The sequence below is a fragment of the Crassostrea angulata genome, chromosome 4 (genome assembly GCF_025612915.1).
Source record: "Crassostrea angulata isolate pt1a10 chromosome 4, ASM2561291v2, whole genome shotgun sequence".
Classification (NCBI taxonomy): domain Eukaryota; kingdom Metazoa; phylum Mollusca; class Bivalvia; order Ostreida; family Ostreidae; genus Magallana; species Magallana angulata.
Genome location: NC_069114.1, coordinates 28,246,376 through 28,261,016, shown reverse-complemented (window position 1 = coordinate 28,261,016; position 14,641 = coordinate 28,246,376). Strand labels below are relative to the sequence as shown.

At 32.1% G+C, this 14,641-nt stretch overlaps 1 protein-coding gene across 1 annotated transcript; it reads right to left on the bottom strand.

The window, feature by feature from the left end:
- Window positions 1-153: 153 nt before the first annotated feature.
- LOC128181444 (nacrein-like protein C2) lies at window positions 154-3,923 on the bottom strand. Its single transcript, XM_052849842.1, has 7 exons — window positions 3,761-3,923; window positions 2,708-2,872; window positions 2,312-2,484; window positions 2,124-2,216; window positions 1,557-1,665; window positions 1,149-1,303; window positions 154-1,053 (listed from the first exon to the last, which is right to left on the bottom strand). Exons 1-7 carry the CDS (start codon window positions 3,915-3,917, stop codon window positions 928-930), a joined length of 978 nt encoding a protein of 325 aa, XP_052705802.1. The 5' UTR covers window positions 3,918-3,923; the 3' UTR covers window positions 154-927.
- Between the last annotated feature and the right edge of the window lie 10,718 nt (window positions 3,924-14,641).

Here is a 14,641-nt window from a genome sequence, read left to right as displayed (position 1 = left end):
GGTCGATGTCCTCTTATATCATAGTTTTTAATCTATTTTAATTTTGTAAATAAAAAAATATTAAATGAATTTGATAAACATTCCACTCTATTGTTGCTAACAACTGGGCCATTATTTCGCTGTAAATACAAGATGATCAAGCAGTGAGGTCACAACATACATTTTATTGATCATCAAAATGATATTTCGACTAACATTATTTTATAAATGAATACCTAGGAATTATATTAAAATGAAGTTGTAATATATGATGTTCATTGACTGAAGGATACAACGGTATACTAGTAAATCATAGAATCAATCAACACGAGTCCCTCTGTCAATTGCAGTTATGGCGAAAAAATGTATCAAAATTTGTAAAAAGATACTTTCTGCTTAATTTAATTAACGTGTCAAACTGTTGCTGCTAACAGCTGGGCCACTACTTTGCAATAGATATAAGACTGATCCAGTCACACCAAAGTCACACCAAAGATTTATCAATATAAAAACAACACATTTACTTATATTATTTGATTAACGAAGATTTACAAATTCAAGCTAAATAGGGTTAGAAGAGACATAATTCAGAGTTCTCGGATCAAACATGAGATGTGAAATGTGTTTTATACACCTTTTATTCACCAGGAGGCATAAACATTATAGGAGTAATTCATTTATTGGTGTTATTGTTCATGTGCTACTTTTTATTCAGTAGAAGTTTTATTTTAACTTATATAATCATAATTCTTATCATAACTTTAAGTTAAGAAATTTTTGATTTTCTTTGTTGAGAATGGGGACAAAAATATAAAATTCCGTTTTCAAACCATCAACGAAATTAAAATACGAGATTCACTATATTTCTTGGTATTCCTCTTTGTGCTATGATTTTGATACTAGATTTTGAAACACGTTTCTTCTGACTTAATCATATAGATAACATTATCAGAAATTTCTCAGCAAAGTGAATGGTGTGTTCTGTTGACCTCTTTGCACCGGCCTTCTACTGCCATGAACTCCAAGCTCTTCTTCGCCGTTTTGTATTTTGATATTCTTGAAATTTTCAATGGCCTTTTAAATCAAAACAAATTAGTGTTATTTATAATTATAAACTATATAAAAGAGAACAATGTTATATGTAAGTTAATAAATTGTAAGATAATTACATTTACTGAGACGGTGATAGGACACTTCATCACAATCCACGTGACTGATTCAGAACAAGAGGGCGTGGTTAACGATCCCTCATATGTGTAGAAGCTTTCTTGGTCAGATGGTAATAAATCCTCTAGGGCTACATCAGCGAAAAATGGTTCATCTTCTGAAAATATGCAGAACCGAAATATTATTAATATTACAGGCACGTGGCATCGTCTTACTCCCAAAAAGGGGGGGGGGCAAATCCATGATAATTCAATTTTTAATATGTAAATTGAAGAAAAATGGTTGCTGCGAGAAAAAGTGGGTGGGTGGCAGCCCACCACCCCCTTCCGATGCTACGTGCCTTTATTACTGTGAAAAACGAACAAAACGCATACAGTCATACAGATAGAGGAATGAGGAAGGGTATCTACCAGAATAGTCCTCTGTCTTTTTGAAAGCTTTTGTTAAAACTCTGCTAAGCTCTGCTTGATTAGTTTTCTGACAATCAGGAAACTGTGAATTCCATACTCCACCGGGAGCCTGCCAAAATACAGTTAAGGGAATTGTGTTGTATAAACATGTAATAATAATTGATTTGATTTGAACATATTTAATTATGTTGGTATATTACATAACATTGAATTAGGCAACAGGCAATGCCCGTAAAAGCCTTCTTCATAAATAATAATGTAATCATAATAAGAGAATCCATATGGTGATAAAATTTTGCCTTCACTAGAAGTTGACCTTTAATTATCCACAAACAGTTAAAGCACAAACGGTTAAAATGTGGTTGCTTTAAAATTTGTCTTTATAAAATGTGTTGTGGTTATGGATATTCACGTAGATTGTTTAAAGTTCGAGAGGAATTGAAACACATTGTCTGCAAGGTTTGATTTTCATAGAGCTAATAAAAAATAGAAAAAGACCTCAATATAAATACAACGATGTGTGTACGATTGAAAAACTTAAATAGTAATATCAAATAACTCTATTACCTGCACCAAAACCCCTATGACCACCAGTCCATCCGATTGCGTACTAGCGGTGTTGACATCCGGGTATTTTGTGTTGTAAAATACCAGGTGAAGCTAAGAAACGTCAATGAAACTAAAGTTAAATTAAACTTAAATAACTTTGCCATACTGAATTAAACGTTCAAAAATGAAGAAAGTGAAAACCAAACCTCTAACGGTGTAAATTCTCCGTCAAACGAGTGCTCTGATCCCATCATGCTGTTGTATCTTCCGGTGTGGAAGTGAAATCCATCTAGTTTGAAGGAGCTACCAGTTAGACCAAACTGGTTTACATTAGAGAGAATAATGTTTGCATTCTCTATTTTAAAAGTTGTTGCGAATCCTGGAAAAAAATATACAATGCTGTTTTACCGGGTTTTTTGTTAACAAATAAAAAAAAACTTGTACAGAACATATGACGTCATTCCGATATTCTTTTATGTTTTTGATGATATATAGGGTAGCATTATCGCTGTCTAATGATTTCATAATATCTTAAATTTTTTAACTGATTTATATTTTGATTTATATTTTTGATCCAACACAATAATATTATTTTGGATTACCGTTGCTAAATGTTGAGACCTGGAAAGCTTGCTGAACACCAATATTGAACGTAAATGATCCAATATTGGAAAAGGTGGCGTCAGCTCGCCTGATGTTGACTGGGGACTGTCGGTTACCACCACATTGTGACCAGCATGGAGTTATATCCGACCAGTTCACTGGACCTTTTCATAAAACACAAATATTTGCTACTCAACAGGGTGTGAATTTACTAGTAAATTGTTCTTCTTAAATAAAAACAAAAAGTGTTTGCAAATGTATCGCATTGTCTCAGGTGAAAATGTTCTTGTAACAGATTTATTTTTTAGCCGTTACATCAACCCGACCAACAAACTACTTTACGTTGACCTTTATCCCTATGGTACATAAAGACTTCTCTTTTTATCCTTTGTATTTTTGAAATTCTTACCCATTGATAAAACTACATTTTTAAAATGTGTTTAAAAATTATTTCTTTCAGAATTATGAATTTCATGTACAAAGTCCTTGTATTAATCAGCATCATCGTTTTTTCAGTGAAATGTTTATCAAATTTGATCTGCATTGTTACTAAAAGAATAATATTTAGATTTCAATGATTAAACGGAAACTTTCTTGTTTAAGAAACCGCAAAGGACTATATATGATATGGGTCTAAAATGGTCCCCTAAAATGAACATCATCATTTTACTGTAATTCTTTTCTTCGTACAGATATATATGTGATGTTTTTACATAATGTTTATTTTGATTCAACTGCCCACAATTTAGAAATATTTTTATTATTTATTTTTTTTTAAATAAAATTTAGAAATATGACATCGCAAAGAAAATTTTTTATTTTCCCGCCATTTTTGCATTTTTAGCATAAAATAGTTTGTTTTCAAGCAGTTTTTCTTTCAAAAAAACATAGAGCACATGCTTGAACAAACAAAATATTTTAATCAGAGATGTATCTAGCCATGGCTAATAAGTGACAAAAAATTTTCCTCATGCAAATCTTGTTAAAAGTATTCAATTCAAATTAAACGATTAAAAAAAAAATTAATCTCTTTAATCATATTTTCTACGTACCAAGACAACTTTCACGATCGTAGTTGAATTTCGCCTTGCTGCAATCAGGCTCATTGCATCCAATGGAGGAAGCTTCAGCGCAATGACTTCTTAAAATCACGAGAAGGAAAAAGCAAACCTCAAATTCCTTGTTCATCTTCGGTCCTCTCAATATCATTTTTGATCCAAATTGTGTCAAGTAAGGCATTTTTATATGTTTTAAACATGATCACGTGTTTAACTAATACCTTAAACAATTTTTTTTAATTATGAAATGTACTCTGGAATTTAGTGAGATTTTTATCGATTGACCTAAAACTTTACATAACTTGATTTTTTTTCTTTATAGGTTGTTTTATTCATCTTTAGTGGGTTTATTTTTCTTATTCAGTCTAAATCCACGTGATATATTACATTATATATTCATCTTACTGTAAAAACTACGCATTTCATTGCTGAAAAATCAGTATCCATCATAAAAATAAAATTTTAAGAGTTTTTCAAAATGATGTTTTGTTAACTATGTTCAAGAAAACTAACTTTTTTTCAAATATATTTTTACCTGTGTAAGTGTTTTGAATAGTTGTGCATTTATGGCACAACTTGGCATTTTTTAATATACAATGTATATGCATCTTATTTTCTGGATATTGAGTTAAAACAAAGATTCTAATATTTAAAAAGATTTTTTTTAAAATTCTGTCAAGAAGAGAATAAACTACCCAAAGAGTCTAAATCGGGGTGTCCTGCTCTTAAGCACCTATGGAATCATGTTGATTTTTATGAGAGAAAGTAAGTTTAGTGATGCAATTTTTTAAATTAATTTTTTGCAATTGGCGGGAAGAAGAATCGTAGCAGAAATGAGACCACAATATTCAAAACAATTATTCTTCAGGGATATGAAACACTTCAATGTTGTGACGTACCTCCGATTGAAATGAAAAATTAAATTTAAGTATAATTTTATGAACTTTTTTTCCTTCCCGGAATAATTATTTCACAATGTAGAGCAATGGGTTAGAGTGTAAACTAGGGATCTATATGTTATGAGCTCGAATCCCGCTGGTGCTTTTATCATTTTCACCTTTCCCAAAAATTTTAAACCATATTTTTGGCAAATATTGTAAAAATTTAAAATCATAAAACGGTGAAAGTATTTTGATTATAATGTACTTTTATTCACATTATTATCGACGGGTGCACGTCCAATACTACCTTAAGCTACAAATTTTCAAAAAGATAACAATTATGTTAGCTTTCTTTACTTTTGGGCGGGGGAATTAATATCACGTCTTTCATTTACATCATTTCATATTAACACAATTGTTAGTGAAATAAGTTTCTTAAAACTGCATATTGTAATATTACGATATCATTTCATGTTGAAACTCCTTACTTAACTACTAGAAATAGTCAAGACAATTCAACAATTAATTTTCATTGAAAAGTGTGGCAGACGGAAAGGAAAATATGAAAGTGAAAACCAATGTTGATGGTACAAAGTTGATTTTTAAAAAGAATTACATTTTTATTAATCATCATACGGATGTTCCATACGTCACGCGTTGGGCCATATGCCCTTCACAACGTTGATTCACTACATGTACCTTTTGGCATTTACGTAAATTTTCAATCTATGACATTAAAGATAGGTGTAAGAGTACAGGGATGTACTCATGTAATTATCTTCATTGTGAGAACATGTTAAACTTGTGATATCTAGTTATTTCTTTTAAAATTTTTACAAGTAGATATGTGCGTTTGTCATGAATATAAATTAAACTTTTTTAAATTTTTGTCATGAATATAAATTAAACTTTTTTAACATGCTGGCAAAACAATAAGACAAATTACGTGTGTTAAATTATCTTAAATCTATTCCTTAAATTACTAAAATAAAAATAATATATATAATTGTAAAATATCTAACAAAAAATCCCTGATATTTAATAATGATTAATTTCATTATTTTAAACTACTTTGATAAGCGTCTTCGTAAGGTAATGTCCTTTCCGATATACATGTATTTCATTTTATCAAATATAAAATATACAATATGTCATGTACAAATTTCGATTTCCAATAATCTAAATCTTTGTAAAGGACACTAGTTGTATAGTCTCTTACAGCTTCACTAAGAATTTGTAAGTTAGTGAAAGAAGTTATTTACAGCTGCCACTAATTTTATGTAGGCTAGAGCTAGTAGTCACTAAAATCTGCCTTTAAAGCAATATGAGCTGCAATTTTCATGTTAAAATATATTTTTAGGAAAATGTTATTTTCTATCAAAATGACAAAAAATATCATGGTTTAAAATTTTTTGTTATCCATATTTTGTGAGTACAGGTCATTAATTATCCTTAATTGAAGCAAAATTGATTTATTGTCGTCCTGTACAAAAATTGATCTGCTATATACTCTTTTGAAGAGAAATCTTTCTTATGACAAAAATTGATGATTTTTTGAAATCTTATTTATCATAAAATTTTAATTTACATGCAGACTTATTATTCTACCAGGATTTTGCAGCAAAATAAAATTCTAATAATACAGTCAGCTCATACTGCTTTAAGTGTTTGTAGGCTTTGATAGCCGTCACTAACAGGGATCACTTAGTACGTGTAAGCCACTGACAGCAGTTACTTACAGTTACAGCTGCCAGTAAGTTTCTGTCAGCTCGTGATAGTAGTTATTATCGGTGGTCACGTACTCTGTTTAAGCTTGCGCCACTAGGTTTTGGTACTAGTAAACTTTCAATAACTTTCAAAAACTGCATGCCGCTAACGTCTTTGTAAGCTAGTTCTGGCAGTCACTAAATTCTAAAACTAATTTAATTTAAGCTGCTATAGCAGTCATTTAATATCTGCAGTTAGTCATGGTAAGCTAATAGCAGCATTTCGTATGTATAAAGTACTTAAAGAAGTCAGTAAAACAAAAGTTTTCATAGATTGACCACCAACAAGTACAATCAAGGCATGTTAAAATGAGTGCTTTAGACACTGGTGATGGAAAATTGGAGGTTAACATTCATTCTAAAGTGTTCATAAATCCTATCAGGCGTATTTTTCATCCTGGGTCAATGTCCTTTGAGATTGTCACCGTATACCAAGATTTAAAAAATTATTATTGATTTGTTTTCTTCTATCCAAATTTGGAGGTGAAATAGCTACTGCTCATACATGTACCTTTAGACAAATCACAGATGTCACCCTACCTCATGATCTGCGGTTCAAAAACGCGATACCATAACCACTGAGCTACCATGATATACAACCAAATTTATGGATACAATTAAACAAAACATTCGAACTACCACCGTCTGACTTTTTGTCATAAAAACTAAAGGGTTTGCTGTAGTGAGGTACCTTTAAATGATTACAAAAAATTTATTTTTTTGACACATATAAAAGTAATATTTTATGATTTGTTGATTATTAAATGATATATTTAATATATATTAAACATTTCTTGAACTGGCTTGTTTCTGTCCAAAACTGGCCAAAAATGTTGTCAAGAGATATAAAAGCAATTAATAAATACGAAGTCCTATATGTCATTTTGTTTGAAAAGTATGCACACAAGAACAGGACAATACCTTTTTAATCACTCAGAACAGCTGTCGAACTGTGCAGCTACAGACTTATTTTGAAGAGTAAAAAATTCAGTACTTCCAAAAATATTTCAGTGAAAAAAACAAAATCTGAAAATTTTAGTCCGAATTTCCACTGTTTCGCTTAAAGTCCAACTTTGTTTGAGCCTAATTCCATAATATAATAAAAATGTCGAATGGTAAGTCAATAATGATTCATTTCATAAATACTTTTGGTGTTTAGACCAAATTTTACCCATGACATTGAACGTTATAACAATCTGAGTAAACGACGTCCTTAAAGTTGATTAACTTAAATGCATGTGCTAGATTTTTGTCCTTAGACTTCCCAGCGACCATGCGCGGATCTAGAGGGGGGTCGGGGGGGTCCCGACCCCCCCTGGAAAATGAAAATTTATTAAATTTACATAGTAAAATAATCGCGAAAATATGCCTCGGACCCCCCTGGCAAACACAATTATCCTTCGGACCCCCCCTGGAAAAAATTTCTGGATCCGCGCATGCCAGCTACGGTCCCGATGTTTTAATTAACCACAGGACCTTTGAAACTAGAAGTGTCTTAGACATCGACGATTCTTATTTAATATTTCGATTTTTAAAATTATAGAATTTCTAAAATTTTATCGTGCATCTATTTGGGTTTTTTTTTTAGATATCTGATGAGGATTGGTTTTTATATCTCATATTTAGTCGACTTGTTACGGGAAATATTTGTGATAATGATTAAAGTTAAATTTCATAATGACATATTTTACAAGTATATAGCAACTAGTGATATGCAATTTGAATGTTCTCGAGCGTAAACCTAACAACTTCTCCAAAACAATTTTAATATCACGTGATCAATGAAAGCAATGAAACTTTTATCAAGAGGCCCATGGGCCACACCGATCACCTGAACAGCAGTTAATACTTTCATTCTATTTCAGTTTTTTAATATCTTACCTATAAATATTTCTGTTAAAATTTGAACCCCTCTAGATGCTTAATATTGCTTCAGGCCTAGGGGTAAAGATTTTAACAATTAAAAAAATCTATATTGTTCCATGATGCTTGCATTGAAATTTCACAGATTGTAGCATTGTAGTTCTTGATAAGAAGATTTTAAAACAGATTCTCAATGTATTTGAACATGTTAAACGTTGAACCCATTCTCGTGCCCCATTATTAGTCCGGGGTCACAATTTTAACAATTAAGAATCTACACTATCTTATGTGCTTTCATAGTAATCTCACAAATTGTTGCACTGTAGTTCTTGAGAAGAAGATTTTTAAACAATATCTCTGTATATTTTTACATTAAACATTGAACACCTCTTGGGGCCCCAGTATTAGTCCGGGGGTAACGATTCTAGTGATTAAAAATCTTCACTATTAATACAAGCCTTGATGTAAACATTGGCAGTTTTAGTGCAACGATTCTTGAGAAGAAATTTTTTTAAGACACATACATTACTTTTACTGTTTTGCAATTATCTCCCTTTTGATAAGGGTTTTGCCTTTTATTTTGCAATTTAGAATACCCTTTTGAAAAAAATGTTTTGTACCGAGATTAGTTAGATTTGGCCCAGTGGTTGTTGAGGAGAATCAAAAATGTGATTAGTTTACAGACAGATGGACAAAAGCTGATCAGAAAAGCTCACTTGAACCTTCGGTGCAGGTGAGATAAAAATGCAATGCGTTGATTACCTACTGTCTGTTGGGCGTCATATTAATCAGCTCGCCAAACAATAACTAAAAAATATCTGTAGACGAAGTGAGGGCAAAATGATTGAAAATCGCCATAAGGACTCTAGTCCCTCGTGTTCACCTGTAGGAGACTAATAACAACCAACAAAAATTAGCCTTCAAAAACGGAGTAGGTATAAGTCTAATGAAAATATTAAGACATGAAGAAGAACTTGTGAATGAATTTAACTGGCAATGCTTGATTAACATTCTTCGAATTACTTTCATTGAATTTTTTTTAAGTATACTTACATATAAATGAATAAATAGTTAAAATTTAATTAATCGCCAATCTCATGATAAACGCCTACTGCAACTGTTTGAAAATAAAAACGAAAGGAAAACATTAATAAAATTTGAAAATAATCTCAATATAATTACATGTACAAGTAATTAAAAGTGCTTTATATAGTATTTTTGCATGTCTTAATGAGCTGACAAAGTACAATGCTGGCAAACAATAATTCATGTACACAGTGTATTTTATTTGTTGTAAAGAAAGTGTTTTTCGTTCGGTTATTACCCCCAAATTATTGTTGATTCATTTTAATTCGGAGGAAAGAGGTTAATTTTGGATTTATCTTTAATCTAAATATTTCATCTTCCAAAGGCACGAATGTGCGTTGTTGCGATATCTGTTTAAAATCAGATTTCTTAAGATAGGTATTCAAATTTTTACATTTTGGGTACATCGCCACAACCCAAATCAAAGGTGATTTACATGATACTTTGACTTTAAGGTCTATATCAGATCTCACACAATAATTGTGTACATGTGTCAGGGTAAACAATTGCGTTTCCTTGTTTAAAAACGAATAGAGTGACTGCTGTCCTTGATTGAGTTCTTGATGTTAATACGCTTCGCAAATAAATGCTTTTTATTGAGCGGAAATTGTCATTCGCTTTAGGCTAGCATCCACTAACAATTCCTTCAACCCTGAGGGAGAGTGCAATTACTCTACAGACTTACTGTCCTGTACAGTTATGGTTGCTCAGTGGTCTACAAATTATCTATCAGATATGACTAAACTTTTACAAAATGGTTTGTTTAGCTACATCTGATGATTATTTGTTAAGAAAATTTTCAAAAATCTGACCTTTAAAATGTTGAACATTCTCTGTATATATCTATCAAAACGTCTTCTTCTCATGAACATTAATATTGTCTAATCATGGCCACCACCATCCAATCTTCTTTAAGTACAATGTAAATGTAATACTAGTGGTAGACATTTAAACCACGGCCGCTACGTATGTAGAGTTAGTGGTAGCAGCGTCTGGCCGTGGCCACTAAGCCTGTAAGGTTAGTTTAATGGTAGTTTATCTACATCTAACCTTTAACCCTGTGTGGATAAGTAACAGCTACTAACAGCAACTACAAAGCACTTACAGTATAAATGATAGCAGAATTTAACTGCGGTTCATAAATATTTTGTAAAGTGAGTGATAGCAGTGCTAACCACAATCACTAATCCTGTAAAGTTTAGAAATAGCAGTCTCTAACCGCAATAATTAATCCTGTAAAGTTTAGTATAATAGCTCAACCTCCAATTGCAATTATTAATCCTGTAAAGTTTAGTGATAGCAGCCCCACCGCAATCATTAATCCTGTAAAGTTGAGTAATAGGATCCTCTAACCGCATTTACTTATCCTGTAAAGTTTAGTGGTAGCAGCTTCTAACCGCAATCACTAATCCTGTAAAGTTTAAACATAGCAGCCTCTAACCGGAATCACTCAACCAAAATAGCTCATATGGATGGCAGCATCATGCTGCGGCCACTCAGACTGTAAAGTTTGGGTAATTGCAGTGTCCTTTACAAAAATTAGATTTTTGGGATTCAAAATTTGTATATTACATTTAAATGTCATGTATAAAATAATATTAATATTTGTAAAAGACAGCCTCTTACTGCCGAAACTTAGACTGTAAAGTTCACTGATTGCAGCCTCTAACTACGGCCCATAAGCCTGTCAAAACTAGTATTGTTCGGCACTTGGAAATTTCATCAAAGTACTGAGAGGAATTTTGGGAGAATGGAATACCTTTATTATGTGTTGTACTAGTGCATTCAAAATACACAAAAGGATGACGTTTCATACTGATATTTCTTAGACATTTGTAATCATTTGTAGAAAATGTATTGCATTTGAAAAAAAATGATTGACGGAAAATGAATCTAATTCATGACCAATATGTTTTATGGCAAATAAATATGATATTCTTTATCACTAAAATCATATCGCACATGTAGAACCTAACGAATGGGTTCGTGGTAACCTAAGTTATTTGACCCTTATAACAGATATATACTAGTATACCAAATGTTCTCATATTGAAAATTATATACACCACCTCCAGGTCTTATTTACAACATAATGGAGTTTCATCTATATACACTGTTCCAAGATTTTGCTGTATTTTCATTCCGATCCAAATTATGTTTTAGAATTTAATAACCATTTGTTCTACCTTGGGGCAAGTAACAGGTGTAACGTCGTTGCTGATATTCAAGACCAGACATGTTGCATCGGTTTGAAACTGGGGGACCAACCTTATCCAAAATATCTTGAAAAGCAAAAAGAAATGCAAAGGAAATTCTCAAAATCATGAAAATTCTAATCTATTGGAAAGGGGGGTAGGTAAGTAGCATTCCTTTGGCTTGAATTTACGGCCTTTTTTCACTTCCATTTCTTACATGTTCACAAAGAAGTGGTGGTGGGGGGGGGGAGCTCAATTTTAATTTTAATTTATTTTTCATTTCATGCAATTTAAAAAGAATGTCCGCTGCCAGAAAAAGTTTGGGAGGGACCCCCCTCCCCCAATGCTACGTGCCTCAAGACGTGTTCAATTGCTATTTTTAAGCATTTTAAAGATGCAACTAATTTTTATTTAATTCTTCATACACGGAAGTTATTGGTTAATGAAAACTAACAAACTGGAAAAAATTATTTGAAATTTACAAAATATATTTCGTTGTACACTTAAGGACGTTGTTTACTCAGGGTTTGAGTTCTCAAATTCGGATTGTTATAAAATTCAATTTCATGGGGAAAATTTGTTCTAACCACTAAAAGTATTTATGAAATGAATTATTATTGACAAACCATTCAATATTTTTACTATATTATGGAATTAGGCTTAAGCAAAGTTGGACTTTTAGCAAAACAGAGGAAATTCGGACTAAAATTTAAAGATTTTGTTTTTCACTGAAATATTTTTGGTAGTACTGTAATATTCAAAGTTAAGATTTTATTTGTTAGTTTACATAATTTTGCATATTTTCTGTTGGTTTTATCTCCCTTTTTCGTTAAAATATTTGAATGGCACACAATACAACAATATTGAAAAATGCCTAAAAACAATAAAAGACACCATATCTCAAAATTTTGATCATTGACCTCATATAACTTTTATGCCTGCAGAGTAAGATCAATATACATAGTTTAATGCTATTAATGTTTTAGTATTATCATCATTCAGTTTTTTGTAAAATTAAATCAAAAAAGGGTAGGAATTTGAAAACTGATAGAGGAAATTCGGACTGGAATATTAACAAAAATTGTGAATGAAAACTTATTGCTTTGTGTCTGTTGAGTATCACTGCCATTCATAAACTGTATTTCATTTTTAAAAGTGTTTAGCAATTTGTATTATTTTCACAATTAAGAAAATTTCAATCATAGTTTAAAATTTTTAGGGACTTTTCTTGAATTTCGAAAAAATATTTAATGACCATTATCTCAAAAAGTAGGTCATTGACCTACTTTTTTGAAAGTAAAAAATAGCACTCCCATGATAGGTCTTTAACACACAATAGATGGTTTTTCATTATCATCAGTGGATTTTTTTTTCATTCTGAGTAAACGTATACCTTAACAAGATATTGATGTTTATAGCATGATATATACTTGACATCGCCGCGTCATGAATTTACGTGTTTTTAAAGGTTTGTATATATGAATAAATTACATGCTTCAAAATTTGAAAAAGCATCAAACAACAAAATATTTTGAAAAAGTTATTTCATAGACTTTTTCTAACTGTTTTAAAATATATGGGAACGTTACCGTCCATTTTGGATATCTACGCAATGCCTTGTCTCAAGATCAAGAAATAAAAAGGCTGGACATGCGAATAGTGATACGAGGCATTTTTTGCTTCGATAGATAAAATTCACTAGAAAATGTACTGGAATTGATATATCAACCTAATATTAAGAGCAAGTAAACAGGGTACCCTTAACGTAGTTTCAATATCTAATAAAAGCATATGTCATGTTAATAAATAAAGTAGATACATGTATGCGCTCTGAATGAAAGTTAAAACTAGATTCTTACGTCATGAGCTATATTATAAAGCTACGTTCATGACTTCTTGAAGAGACCTCGACAAACTGATTGCACATTAAATAATAGCGAGCGCAGCTCGCCGGCGCGCAGCGCCGGCTAGCGAAGCGAGCTCTAAGAACCAGCGTGCGCGGGAAAAAGAACGAGCTAAACCTACACTTCATCTAGTCTCGTTCAACCAGACGCTCGGCTGTCTCCGTAAATCTCTGCTCGTCGGAGATTTACGGAGACAGCCGAGCGTCTGGTTGAACGAGACTACAGTTCATCAAACAAAATTTTTTGTCTACGTCCCATAATGCTCTCTAATGTTTACACCCGTGGTGCTATGCCAAAAATGGCCGACTTTTAACTCGTAATTTACGCTGACTTAAAGTTTGAAGACACGTTTTGAGTACCGCATATGCTTTGGCGAGACTCAAAAGATTTGTTACATGCTTCCATACCTTCGTATTGAGTCGAGAAACGTAAACAAAGACGAACAAAGTCGTGGATGACGTCACAGTGCACTCGCGCTATATTTCCCGCGAAAAATTTAGAGGTGGATCAAACATCTGTAATGAGTGTACTGGCTATTTCAGTATAGTCTGCGATACCTGCCTCATTGACATATGATTTGTTTTTAATCTTTTTTTAATATAGAGATTTTACATATATATAAACTAGAAAGGGCCATACTTTACTGTCATGTCGATCCATTTTTAAAGTAATTGTGCATGCATGTACCGTGCAGTAGGCAGGTAAGTATATGAGTAGGGAGGAAATAAACAATAGGACATTTTGAACTAAATAAAAAGGAATAAAATGAAAAAATAAACAGGTAAAAAAATTATGTAGATATTGCATATAGTCATACCATTAAATAGAAGTGGGAAATTACACACCTACAAACAGGTACCGGGCTCTCTCTCTCTCTCTCTCTCTCTCTCTCTCTCTCTCTCTCTCTCTCTCTCTCTCTCTCTCTCTCTCTCTCTCTCTCTCTCTCTCTCTGGGTAGGGGGTTGCGCTGTATATATCATAACCATTAAAACTAGTACATTTGGCATACTTATTGTAGAGCAATACTCTCTCAAAAATTCTTTGACGTTCGTTGATACCTAAATAAAACTATAAGTTGACAATGATGCAAGGTACAGTATGTGTAATTCTTGCTGCGCTCGCCAGAACGGTAGCACCGTAAAACATATTAACCATTTGTATTTATATATCAAAGAGCCATT

What these genes read in the sequence shown, in the direction of transcription:
- LOC128181444 (XM_052849842.1), bottom strand. Translation starts at nt 3,917, where the DNA reads ATGATATTGAGAGGACCGAAGATGAACAAGGAATTTGAGGTTTGCTTT. An exon ending in GAGAATTTACACCGTTAGAG is followed by an intron (nt 2,217 to 2,311) that starts GTTTGGTTTTCA and finishes GACGTTTCTTAG; the next exon opens with CTTCACCTGGTATTTTACAA. An exon ending in AAAGACAGAGGACTATTCTG is followed by an intron (nt 1,304 to 1,556) that starts GTAGATACCCTT and finishes GCATATTTTCAG; the next exon opens with AAGATGAACCATTTTTCGCT.